The sequence below is a fragment of the Pelodiscus sinensis genome, chromosome 15 (assembly GCF_052426305.1).
Source record: "Pelodiscus sinensis isolate ZL-2025 chromosome 15, ASM5242630v1, whole genome shotgun sequence".
Classification (NCBI taxonomy): domain Eukaryota; kingdom Metazoa; phylum Chordata; order Testudines; family Trionychidae; genus Pelodiscus; species Pelodiscus sinensis.
In genome coordinates, this window is record NC_143066.1 from 24,656,687 (window position 1) to 24,669,326 (window position 12,640).

Consider the following 12,640-nt stretch of genomic DNA (forward strand, 5'->3'; position numbering starts at 1 on the left):
ACATTTTTGTTTTCTAGTATCCTATTCGTCCAGCTTCGATGACGTATGATGATGTGACACATCTGTCAGCAAAGATAAAACCAAAACAGCAAAAGGTTGGACATTATGTAATGCTAATCTGAAAAGATTGTTTCATGCTGTACGTTACATGCTCAGGAAATCTGACTTGTGCTCTGCTGCTAGGGTGCTACCGCTGTTGTGGTGATGCAGCCATTAGTGGTACAGCATCTCTTAAATTAGTTCTTTCAGAGGGTTTGAGAAATTTTAAAGGGTTTTCTCCAGCATGGTGTTTGCTTTGTAGAGAAGTGGGTGAAGTAGTGCTAGAGAATGATAGTCCTTTGGTATAAAAATACTGAAATATCACCCACCCTTAGGGCCCATTGTACCTGAGCATGTGATAATACTAGCTCAGGTAGGGGATGCTTGTGCTAAGAATCCGTATTTTAAAGTGTTTTTCACATGTCTTCATTTCTAGAGCATGATTGGATTCTGGTGACATGCTCTGTATTTTAGTACCGGTGGTAGGAATTAGTTCTGCTCTCACTTGGGCGTGTGTAAATCGGTAACTCTCACAATCAATGGGTTTATACATGTATAGCTAGCGTGAGGTCAGAAGCTTGCAGAGTCAGACTCACCCTTTGCAAGGAGCCATGTGTAACCCTGGTTCTCTAGTTGTAGCAGGAGCAATTTTATTGAAGCCGTGGAATTACATTGGCATAAGACTCCTGTAATATCAGAATGGAGCTCTTTGCCACTAGATGAACATAGTGTTGTGGAGTGTTGCCCAAGTGTTGTGGAGTGCATTGGGCTTCAGAATTTCTGAATGGTCTGGTAGCAGGAAAAGGGGCTGTGGTATTCTTACACAAAGCAAGCTGACAACACAATAATGCGCACACGCATAACATTTTTCTTCAAGGCTGCCTAATGAGAAGTTGTGCATCTAAATCCCACATAAAATATAATATTGCCCAAATGCTGCCCTCCAGTGGTTATGTGCATTCTTATTGATTTTGATGAGAATTATGAGCCCCTTTTGAGAGGCAGAGTTTGGCCCTTTCCTCAGTTTAGGTGGATGTTTATGATGCACTGGGAAGGAATGTGAATACCTGAAAGAAGGTTCTTTGTAATAAAATTGGTGAAATGTGCCCGGAGTGACAAGGCTTGGGCAGCTGGGAACTCCGAGCATCTTTTGTGTGTTGTTTTCTTTACATCTCTGATGTAAGAGGAGAATCTTGAGATTTGGCCCTCCGCCTGTAAATGATACATCTTCAAAACCCTTTAAAAAAGTGTTCCTGAAGAACAGATCAAATACAGTAACTTTCTTTGAGTACCTGCAAATGGCATTAATATACAGCATGACAGCTGTAGATTTCAGACACTCAAGCGCCTGCTTGATCTTATGGGTGTGATTTGTCCCATTGACTTTAACAGGGCTGCTTGTACACACAATGTTAAACATAGGTTAGTTTCTTGTGAGAGTGGAGCCTCAGTTTGGTTGAAGATTGATGAATATTTGGTGATTGTTATGCTAACTATTGGTACTTTCTTAATTATCGATGATTAGGTTGAACTTGAAATGGCCATTGATACTTTGAATCCCAACTATTGCCGCAGCAAAGGAGAACAGATCGCTCTCAATGTGGATGGTACCTGCACAGATGAAACTAGTACCTATTCCTCGTGAGTATCCTCTTTGCTCTGATGTTCTTCGCTAATAAATGGTCAGATTTCCCACCACGCTTTTAAGGAGAGGGCAGAGCAAGCAAATATACTATCTTAAGACCTGTTGTAGTGATTTCAAGGACCAAAAAAGTTACAGGCGTTGATAAACGCCTTCTCTGGCTAGCATTAAAATGGTGATTCTTAGGTTCGGTATCTTCTCTAACAGAGGCCTTCGTTTATTCAGTTTCTGGCAAACACCATGCCTTGTAAATTTGAAAGTTTATCAATCACAAGAAAGAACAAGAAACAGGCATTTATATTAAAACTGAATGACTGTGCAAATCAAATTTAATTAAAACATATTAAAGTCTCCTTTTGCAGACAATCTTTAGCACAAGCTTAAATGCGTTGCCATTGGTAGCTGTTAATGTAACCCAGTAGCTCTCCTAGAGGAAGATTCAAGGTAGAAAAGTAGCTGCTCCAGTGCCAGATAGTGTCTTCTGCTCTGTAATTCCAGCAAGGCATCTCTAGACAGTTGGGAAGCCACCACACAGCACTTTCAAAAGAGCCCCTAATTGAATAAGCACATGGGACAGTTAACATTGTAGTTGAGGTGCCATTAACTTCTGCAGTACCCATAGTAAATAATGCTGCAGAGTGGGAGATCAGCAAATATGCACATAAAAATAGGAATGTAAATAACCATTTTAAATAGTCAATTGGTTAAAGAATTAAAATTATAACGTTTAACAGGTTAACCCTTGGGCAGGCAGGTCCCTACTTCCCCACCACTCCAGCAGCTCAGCTGGGGCCAGAGTCCCATCTGCTTGCCCCAGCCAGGGTCCTACTAGCCCACCCAGGCCAAGTCAAAGCAACTGAGGCTGGGGCACTGCCTGCCACTCCCACATAGCTGGCTAGACTCAACCAGAGCTGCTCCAGCCTGCTGGGGTTAGCCATCCAACCAGTTAACCTTTTACATCCCTACATATAAACATATACTTTTAAAAGACATGCAAGTTTAATACTTAATTTTAGAGAGCAACAACTCTTTGCTTCTGCCCTTTGACATGTGCACGTTTTGTGGTATTAGTGAAGCATAGTCATAAAGGTTTAATTTATTTACAGGAAGCTGATGGACCGACAAACTTTCTGCTCTTCACAGGCTGCGAGTAATGTTTCCCGTTATGCTGCTGCTGTCTATAGAAAAGGTTACTTTTTTCTCTTCTCCCCAACCTTATGAAACAAAAATAAGCAGGATATTTGAAATATGAAATTATGTTCCTTGTCTTCAGAAGCGTCTCTTCCTATTTAGTGGCTGTCTATTCCTTATAAATAAGTTGCCATGAAGGAGAACTTAACGACTTGGAGGTTCTTAAATCCTTGACATTCCATCGAGATGTTCTAATGACACTGTGAACAAGGCAACAAAACTAGTAGGACTTGTAGATGCCAAGAGAGCCCTACCATTGAGTTATAGCCTAGAACTATGCACACTGAAGGGGATATTATTTCATGTTCTATACATTCATTCAGTCGCTGTGTTGTTTTTCTCTCTGGCTTTGTCTACACTACAAGGTTTTTGCGGCAGAGAGTAGGCTAATGATGTGCTCATTAGCATGAATCGCAATGTCATTAGCATATTTTCTGCCACTGCTTTTTGTGCAAGGGGTTTTTGCGCAAAAAGAAGCAGTGTAGCTGCTTCTGTTTTGCGCAAAAAACCCCTTTTGTGCAAGATCCTTATGCCTCTTTGGGATCAGTTAAAGAATTAAAAGAATCTGGGAGAGGCATAAAGATCAAACGGAATTGGCTACGCTGCTTCTTTTTGCGCAAAAACCCCTTGCGTAAAAAGCAGCGGCAGAAAATATGCTAATGACATTGTGACTCATGCTAATGAGCAGGGCTTGCCAAGCAGCGGTGAGCCCCACTCGCCAGCTGCGCGGAAGCGCACACTGCACATGTGCTGGCCGCACCGGGCTAAAATCTACTTGCCACGGGCGAGTAGATTGTCTGATTTGTCGAGCCCTGCTAATGAGTCCATCATTAGCATGCTCTGCCGCAAAAACCTTATAGTATAGATAAGGCCTCTTAATCTACATATTGTGCTCCTTCATTTGTTCCCCCAAACCCTCTCTTGCTTGGTATTCTAAAAACCTCTGGGAATACTCCTGTCTCAAGGATTCCCTAAGATTGGTATTGTGTACATTTTTGATGTCTCCATATTCAGAGTTTGCGGTTGTCATAACGATGTAAATACTCATTATTGCTGTGGAACCAGCACTGGGTATAGTTCTGCAGTTTATGGCAGACATACTTACTTAGAGAAAGGACAAAGAGGCATTATTAGTCCAAACTAGGTTTAGGCTGAGGGCGTGCGGGTGAGGTTCAAGTCTGAATCACAGATAAGGATTGGATTCAGTAGTACTGATAACTCACGAGCTGTTCTTCTGAGTGTTTTGGCTGCACATGGGAAAAATCTTTTCAGATCATCTGTGAAATGTGAGCTTGAGCCATATGTTATCCAGACAATGGTCCTCTTCCAGGCTTGGATCCTACCAAAAAGAAAACTGTAGGGGCTGATCTGAAATCTGATCCCTTTGAAATACTAAGGGCCGGATTAATTTTCCATTTAATATTCTTATTTTATAGTCAAGTTTATTAAATCTTTATCTGAAACTCTGACATTACAAAGATAATGGGGGGAAATGAAGATTGCGAACTGTGGACATTGGAAAATAACTTGTAATTTTTCAGGTGAACTTCACCTAACTCCACTACATGGCATTCTACAGCTGAGGCCTAGTTTCTCCTACTTGGACAAAGCTGATGCCAAACATCGCGAAAGAGAAGCTGCTAATGAAGGTGAGCACATGACAAGCCGTGTCCTCCTTTGTTACAGAATATACATGACTATTTGATAGTCCCCGGGGGTAGGGCCGGCAGCCAGTGTGCTCTGGCCCCGTTCATGGGGAGCCCCTTATCACCTCACACTGCTGCCTCTCTATCAGGGGCACGAGTGTGGGGTGGCAGGCAGGAGGAGCCGGTCTGTGAGGGGAATTGGTTTAAAAACCAGCTCCCTGCGCAAACTGGCTCCTGCCTGCCATCTGGCACTGTTGCCTCTAATACAGCGTGGGGTGGTAGCAGCCCCTGTCCACGCAGAGCGTGAACTCCTCATGGACAGAGGCTGCATGGACATCCCATGCAGCAACCTCTGTCTGCGGTGAACCTGGGTCCACTGCAGACAGAGGCTGCTCCACGGCAGCCTCCCCTGCCCCTCTGCTCCCACACCGCTGCCTCTGATAAAGCAGCAGCAGCACGGGGGGGTTGGTGGCTCTGGGAGCCAGTACATATCGGCAGCTGGCTTGAAAGCCGGCTTCCCACATGTACCAGCTCCTGCCCCTCCCTCCCCCATTGCCTCTGATACAGACACAGTGCGGGGGAGGAAGGAGTGTGTGTAGTCAACAAGATTAACTGATCAGCTTGGGCTTATCGATTAATCGTGTAATCATCTACACATTGACATGCCTAATAGTGACTTTACTCAGTTACTAGAAAGCTATCCATAGCTGAAGAAACACTGAATGTATTTTAAAATATAGTGTATAATGATCCTTGTAACAGTTGAGTTAAAGGTCTATAACATGAGACTATGCACACCTGGAGGGTAGGATATAGTAATAAAATGTACAGTACTTTTTTTTTTTCCACTGTGCTGAACCAATATTAGTGCATTCAACCAAGGCCTCTGTCAGTTAAATGATATAACAAATTTGTAGCCACCTAAGTCTTCACCATTATCACTGTGCTGCATTCCTGGGGCACTTGAAAAGTAATAGCATCAACAGAAATTGAATTTGGATCTTGTTCTAAAAGTGCAAGCCTCCTACCTCAAGAGCTGAAGGAGAATCTCTGTTAGGTGTTAGCCTTATAGATTCTGTGACCGGTACATTTCTGATTGCATCCAGTAGAGGGCAGTGGAACATATATGCAAACTAACCAGTATATTACCATATTGATAGTGTTGAATTTGTAAATGAATTCCAGCTATCAGCTTAGTATTGAATAAGGATCTCAACTGCTTAACGCATTACCAAGGCAGTTTCTCCTCTCTGAATATTCACATCTCCAGACCAAATGTTATGAGTGACCCACTTCCATCCTGCCTTGATTAGCTTCATTAACACAAGCAACTTCTTCCTTACATACAGTCCTGCTTCTGTAACTTCCGCTCCAGTTCATCTGGTGAACCCATGAAAGGTTATGCCCTAATAAATCTTTTAGTCTCTGAAGTACCAAATGACTCCTTGTTCTATTGGTATCCCTGTTTTAAAAATGGGGGAACCAAGATACATAGGTTAAATAACTTACCCAAGAACACAGACTCCATTTCAGAGCAAGTTCAATTCCCAGCTGTGACACACATTTTTTTTGTATGGGGTTGGGTCAGTCCTGTCAGGTCTCTGTGCTAGGGCTGCCCCTCAGGATGTTAGTTTTTCCATATCTCACGGGTGTTGTGAAGACAGTGTTAGTGTTTGTCTTTGTCCTATGTTTAGACCATGGCCCCCCCTCTCTCTCAATCCAGAACTAAGTCTCACAACAATCATAAGCACTTTTGTGGCTACTTCTCCGATAATATTTTCCATTTTGTTTTCCTGGTTTATTTTTTTGGCAGCAGGCGATTCATCCCAGGATGAAGCTGAGGAAGACATCAAGCAAATTACTGTATGTCTGAGATTCCTTATTCCTGGTAGTTCAAGAAACGGGCACACCATCAGACTGTATCTATCTGTACTGAGCTGCCAGGGTTTAAACTGCAGCAATTAAATCTCTGTTTGGGACTGGGAAAACGAACTATTAAGTCAACAAGTGAGATTATAAGGGTGGGATGGTTGCAAAAGAGCATTTCTAGTTCACTTAGTTCCTAGCTGTCAGTAGCCCTGGCTTTGCCATTCAGTGCATTTTTTTATATATATATTAGATGAATCCCAGTCATTCCCTGTGCTAGGGCAAGATGAAAATGTGTCATTTTGAGAGGTTTTGGGATTGCAGTTAACGGGGATCAAATCTTGTAGGTAAGATTCTCCCGATCAGAGACGGAACAAGCCCGTCAGCGGCGCACTCAGTCCTATGAGTTCCTGCAGAAGAGACAAGCTGAAGAGCATTGGGTCCACTTGCATTATTATGGGTTAAGGGTAGGTATGTTCTGGGTGCTTGGAAGGCCTGAATGCTCACCTAACCTGCTCTAATGTCAGTAACGTGCATGGGCGTCTTTGGCTCAAACCCAGGCTTTTGCTTGCAGGCTGGGCACTCCTGGTATTAGATAAGGAGTTGCTCAGGGGAATTCAATCAGTTTGATGCCAAGACTTGTAATCAACTAATAAAAAGTGTAAACATGTAATTTAAAATAATACATGTTGTATCGATGTCAGAGCAGCCTTGTGAAAGTAACACATCAGTAATGCATGTTTGCATAGTGCAGTAGTTATATGTAGAATAACTAGTATCGGGATTTTAATAATGCTGGAGAGCCTGAGACTGAGCAACTAAACTGGGAGATTTGGCACATTTACTGTACATTGCAGTGAGTCTTGCTCTTCCTCCCCCACCTCTCTCAGGACAGCCGTTCCGAACACGAGCGCCAGTATTTATTCAGTCAGGGACATGGCATGGCGGAGAATATCGAGCTAATTAAATCTCCCAGGTAAAAACTTTGGTCTAGTATCCTATGCAAGTCACAGGCATGTTTGAATATTTATAAAGTTAATAACTATAATAGTCTTTAAAAATCTGATCTCTATTATTAACAGCGGGTTGTTACAACAGAGTAATTTTATAAATTTGATTTTTTTCTTCATTTGTGTTGATTCTCTTTCTTGTATTTCACTCAGGTGAGAGAGTGAAACTAATCATTGCCACTTTTGGCCAGTTCATCTCTCATTGTTATGTGCTAACACTGTTCTATGATGATTACTCATGCAGCCGGGGAAAGCTTAAATCCAAATCAGAAACTACTTAATTTTAACAAACCCCAAGTCAAGAACTTTTATTAATAAATGCAAGTTTTATAAAATCTATTCAATGATTTTTAATAGAGATTTAAAGTACTTGACCATGGCTGTTTTTCAGCTTCAAATTTGCTTTTTGGTAGCTATATGGCAGGGGTGGGCAATACTTTTTGATGGGCGGTCACTCCCAAGAATCTGGTTTGTGGTCAGAGGCTGCACGATGGAAGGTGTGAGATCTGGGATGGAAGTTGCATGCAGAAGGGAGCTTGTGCAAGGGATTGGAGTACCCCAGGGGGTGTGGCATCTGAGAGGGAATTTGGATGAAGGAGGGTTTTGTGACTTGAAGAAGGAGTGTAAGAGGGAGTGCAGGGTCTGAGATGGGGTTTGGGTGCAGGATTGCACAGGGTTTGGGTTACATGGAGAGGGTGGAGGGAGAGAGAGGCAGGGATGCCAGAAGCATGATCTGTCCAGGAAACGTTTACCTGGGTGTCTGCTGGCCAACAGCCCAGCTGGTTCCTCAGCCAGGGTTTCTGCATTCAGTGCCCCTGCTGTTTGCAGAAGCCATGTGTGGCTCTGAATGCTACAAGCCCAGGGAAAAGGGGGTTGCAGGAATCTGTCCAAGATGCAATCATTAATCAGGTTTTGCTATAGTCTGGGGTAAGCAGGGCCCAGTATAGGAAAGCAGAAGGACGTAGTGTTTTGCAGTAATGGTATTGGTGGGTGATTTTTTTTTTTTTAAATTAATAGAATACTAGGACTGGAAGGGACCTTGAGAGGTCATCGAGTCTAGTCCCCTACCCTCATTTGAGCTGTCCTGTCTGCAGTGAAAAATTTTCAGGGACAGATTCTATTCCCAGGCACACTGAAGTGGCTGAGCATTGCATAGGTGGAACAGAGGAGAGAACCTGGGGGGTGGAGTGCAGTAGTCAGGGTCTGGCCTTGAAGATGTGTGTGTGGAGGGGTGCAAGGCAGGAAGATGGATGGGGTGTGGGTGTGAGAGTGAGAGTTGGGACCATGAGAAGAGGCTCAAGGAATGGGGGGTCCCATCCAATGGGGATTTCTCTCCCTCCCCCACCCTCAATCTGGCTGGAAGGTCTTTCTCTCCCGCCACCCCTCCAGGGCTGCAGCCAAGGGCCGGGGGGGAAAGGGTTTGGGGCAGAGGAACTATTTACCCAGTCTGGGTGGCAGGTAAGATGGTGGAGCCTCAGACCTACTGGCCCAATCGCTATCCCACATCTTAATAGCAAGCCCATTATTTCAAATATAATGGGCACTCTATTCCAACATCCCTGTAAACCTCATTCCACAAGGAGTAAGGGACATTTCGGAATAGCAGCTTATTTCAAAATTTGGCTCAGTGTAGACAGCACCAAATTACGAAATAAGCTATTTCAGAATAAGATTGAAATAAGAAACACAATTTGCGTAGCTCAAATTGCATATCCTCTTTCGACTTACAGTGTAGACACACCCTTGGTGATGTGGCTGCCCCGTGGTCACTCTGCACATAGCTCTCCCCTGTGGGCTCACTGACCCCAGTGGCTACTGTCCTTATCGTATCCCTCCTTTCCGTGCCCCTCCCTTTCAATGTTATGGAAGACAGTCCCATTTTCTTGGCACAACCAAACCCTGACCTTGCTTTAAATTAGGATAAGAGGAAGCTGCATGCCAAATGTTGTGGTCCTACCTCTTATTGTTTAGGAGGAGTTCTGGAAGAGAGAGACAGACAGATGCACATTTCTAAAATATATATATATTATAAATGGGGAGCGGAGACACAAAGGGTATGTCTGCACTACAATCAAAAACCCACAGCTGGTCCATGCCAGCTGATTTGAAGTATGGGCCTTTAAATTCCAGGATGGACATTAGGGCTTGGGCTGCAAGAACCAAGAGCTTGGGCTGCAGTCTGAGCCCAAATGTTGACACTACAAATAAATAGCCCCTTGGCCTGACACCTGCAAGCCTGAATCAACTGACCTAGGCCAGTCATGAGTATCTAATTACAGTGTAGATGTACCCCAAGAAGCGACTTGCTCAGTACCCATGTGCAGGGCTCGCCAAACCGCGGCGAGCCCCGCTCGCCAGCTGCGCGGTTCGGCACACTGCGCATGCGCTAACCGTGCAGCGCGGCTGTGCCGGCTTGTAATCTACTCGCCACAGGCAAGTAGATTACATTAATTGTCGAGTCCTGCCCACGTGGCAGAGCAGGAAATGGAATCCTGGTCCCCAAGTCCCATCCTTAGTGCACCCATGCCTGCACCAGGCCTTCTCACCTTAAAGAAAAGAGTGTAGAGATCTTAGTCAGTGGCTATGTGGTGTAATGAATGAATTTGTTTTCTTCCAACATGCTAAACATCATAGTAACCAGTTGCAAACAAATGTTTTCAGTGAATATCACTACAGTTTTCATACATTTTCTCCAGGACTGGGTTTCCTTGAAAAGCGAAAAAGACTTTGGAAGCTAATATTTATTTTGTAGATCTCACATAAATAAGATTTCACTAAGCAGGAGATTGTTGTACTTTAGCCTAGGGATGTGAACGACTAGTCCTTTCCCTCTCCCTTGCTGTCTCTATCAGAAAGAGGCAGTATGGGGGGGAAGCGGAGGGGGTGCTTCAAAGCAGCAGTGGTTTGCGGAGCCTGGGGCCAGAACCTGGGCTCCATGTGGTGCTGCTGCTTTGAAACACTGCGTGCAGCATGGGGTCAGCTAAGGAGTCCCCAAGCTGCATGCGGCATTTCAAAGTGGCAGTGCCATGTGGAGCCTGGGGTCAGCTGGGCCCCAGGCTCCATGCGGTGCTGCCACTTTGAAACACTGCATGGAGCCTGACGCTGGGCTCTCCACGGCGTTTCAAAGCAGCAGTGCTGCAGGAGCCCTGAGTCAGTGGGGGAGTCCCCAGCTGATCCTAGTCTCCACGCGGTGCTGCTGCTTTGAAACACTGTGGGGAGCACGGAGTCAGTGGGCCCCTGCTCCCCACAGCACTTTCGCCTTAGAAGTGTAGCAACAGTCCTGGGGGCAGAGGTGCCCTTATCGACTAATCAAATAGTCGACGCAAATTGCATCGACTATTCGATTAGTCAATTGATTGAAATGTAATATCCCTACTTCAGCCTTGAAAACCCTAATGCAGGTATTCTAAGACTAATGCATTTTCTTTTCTCTTAGTGAGTACTTAATGATGCTGATGCCTCCAAATGTAGAAGAAGAGAAGTAAGTGTTGCATGGACTGTCCTAACCTCACACTTCCTGGATGTTGTTTTTCATTGGCTACAGTTCTGCTTGTTTATTTACAGAGACAAACCTGTGGCTCCAAGCAATGTGCTCTCTATGGCACAGCTGAGGACTTTACCTCTTGCTGATCAGATTAAGATCCTGATGAAGAATGGTAAGTGATATTTTTTCAATATTCCACTTCCTCATGTCCTTTCATGATTTCTGTCTTTCCTGACAGAGTCTGTGCTGTCGTCCAACAGGGCCAAGAGGCTGTGTGGCCCTTGGTTTCTAGGGCTAAGTCTCAGGCTCTGAATAGCATCTCTTCTACTGCCGATTGAGTATGCTGCTCCTCTAGAAGGGAAGCTAGACACGTGACAGGCTGGAGAGCTGACACCTGCAATTTGGGCATGTGCAGCCAAAGGAGTACTCTTTTAATAACTTCCACTCTAACACCACTCCTGTTGCATCCAGGCCACACCTATTTCTGTTGATCCATTTCTGACTAGTGGAGTATAAGCATGAATTTTAGCTCTGAGTTTTGTGCTGCAACCTGCCACTTTGGCTTTATCCTTCCCATGGAAAGTTTTCAGTCATATGTGCCCCTGGCATGTAGCCTGGGACAGCTTTATCCCATCTTTCTGGAATTGCTATTGACTTGACAGTAGTGTGTGCTAATGTTTTTGTCTCTGGGTTTTACTGTTTTATCAGATGACTCCGTCTCTCTCCAAAAATTGAATGATATAGGTGGTTTCTTTTGTCAGTGTATTAGTTTGGGATTGGTAAAGCCAATTAACTTACACACAGTATTCCCTGACATGTTCAGTGCATATACAGATTGGCTGAAATGGAGTGCTTTTTCTAAAATGCTCTATTTTTTGGGGAGTGGGAAATATTAAAAAAAAAATTAGTATGTATCAGATTTTTTTGGAAACAAAAGTCCTATTATGAGTCTTTGACTAGACCATTGAGAGAATCTTTAAACAACTATGTGTTTCATTTTTGTCCTTAGTGAAAGTCATGCCTTTTGCAAATCTTATGAGTTTGTTGGGTTCTGGGACTGATTCTACAGCAGTTTTACGCTGTATACAGCAGGTGGCGATGCTGGTCCAAGGAAACTGGGTGGTAAAGAGGTATGCCTTCTGTTCTTTGTTATCATCAAATGTTAACATTCCTGTGAGTGGATGAGAATGGTGACTTTGAATGCGCACTAATATTTTGCTGCTGTAGTTTAGCTGAAAGCACCAGTTTCTGCTCAGAAACCCAAGTTAATTAAACGCTTGATTAAATTCAGTTCTTGTTACAGAACTCTGATATGCAGACGACAAAGGGCTGGTGCTAAATGATCACTGGGTTAAGGCTGAGCTGTCTAAAATTGCATCAGACTGTGATAAGATCTGTTTTGTTTGTGTATTGAGACGCTTCCGTTCTTGAGGGGAAAAATCTTTATTTCATCAGCACCGGGTTCATCATGGGTTTATTGCTGTTGTCACTGAGAGCTAATTTCTCAGTGGAAGGCTTTATCCATTTGATAAATTGAGAGTAGGTTGTTGGGTGCACTTCATGGTAATAAAATGGATTTTATTGCAGTCAGTTTCCTCTTTAATACAGTAGAGCATCCCTGTGAGACTACACGTCTCAAATGCCAAATATTTTTTGTCCACATTGGATATTATATGCTGGGAATTGCAGTCTGATCAGTAGGCTGCATCCCTGTATTAAAGATGAGGTTGAGCACTAGTCACATTTATAGGCAGCCATTAGC

General features: G+C 43.9%; 1 protein-coding gene across 5 annotated transcripts in view; it reads left to right on the forward strand.

Moving 5' to 3' along the window:
• Positions 1 to 12,640, forward strand: part of POLR3E (RNA polymerase III subunit E) — a 42,185-nt gene that overhangs the window by 12,142 nt on the left and 17,403 nt on the right. For 4 of the 5 annotated variants that reach the window (XM_006112794.5, XM_006112795.5, XM_075899468.2 and 1 more), the window contains 10 exons: positions 18 to 95; positions 1,565 to 1,680; positions 2,788 to 2,870; positions 4,414 to 4,521; positions 6,332 to 6,381; positions 6,732 to 6,851; positions 7,275 to 7,360; positions 10,831 to 10,875; positions 10,959 to 11,050; positions 11,888 to 12,008. In XM_006112794.5, the coding sequence (XP_006112856.3) occupies positions 18 to 95; positions 1,565 to 1,680; positions 2,788 to 2,870; positions 4,414 to 4,521; positions 6,332 to 6,381; positions 6,732 to 6,851; positions 7,275 to 7,360; positions 10,831 to 10,875; positions 10,959 to 11,050; positions 11,888 to 12,008 (899 nt within the window). The remainder of the gene's footprint in view (positions 1 to 17; positions 96 to 1,564; positions 1,681 to 2,787; positions 2,871 to 4,413; positions 4,522 to 6,331; positions 6,382 to 6,731; positions 6,852 to 7,274; positions 7,361 to 10,830; positions 10,876 to 10,958; positions 11,051 to 11,887; positions 12,009 to 12,640) is intronic. The other variant, XM_006112796.5, reaches the window with a different exon arrangement.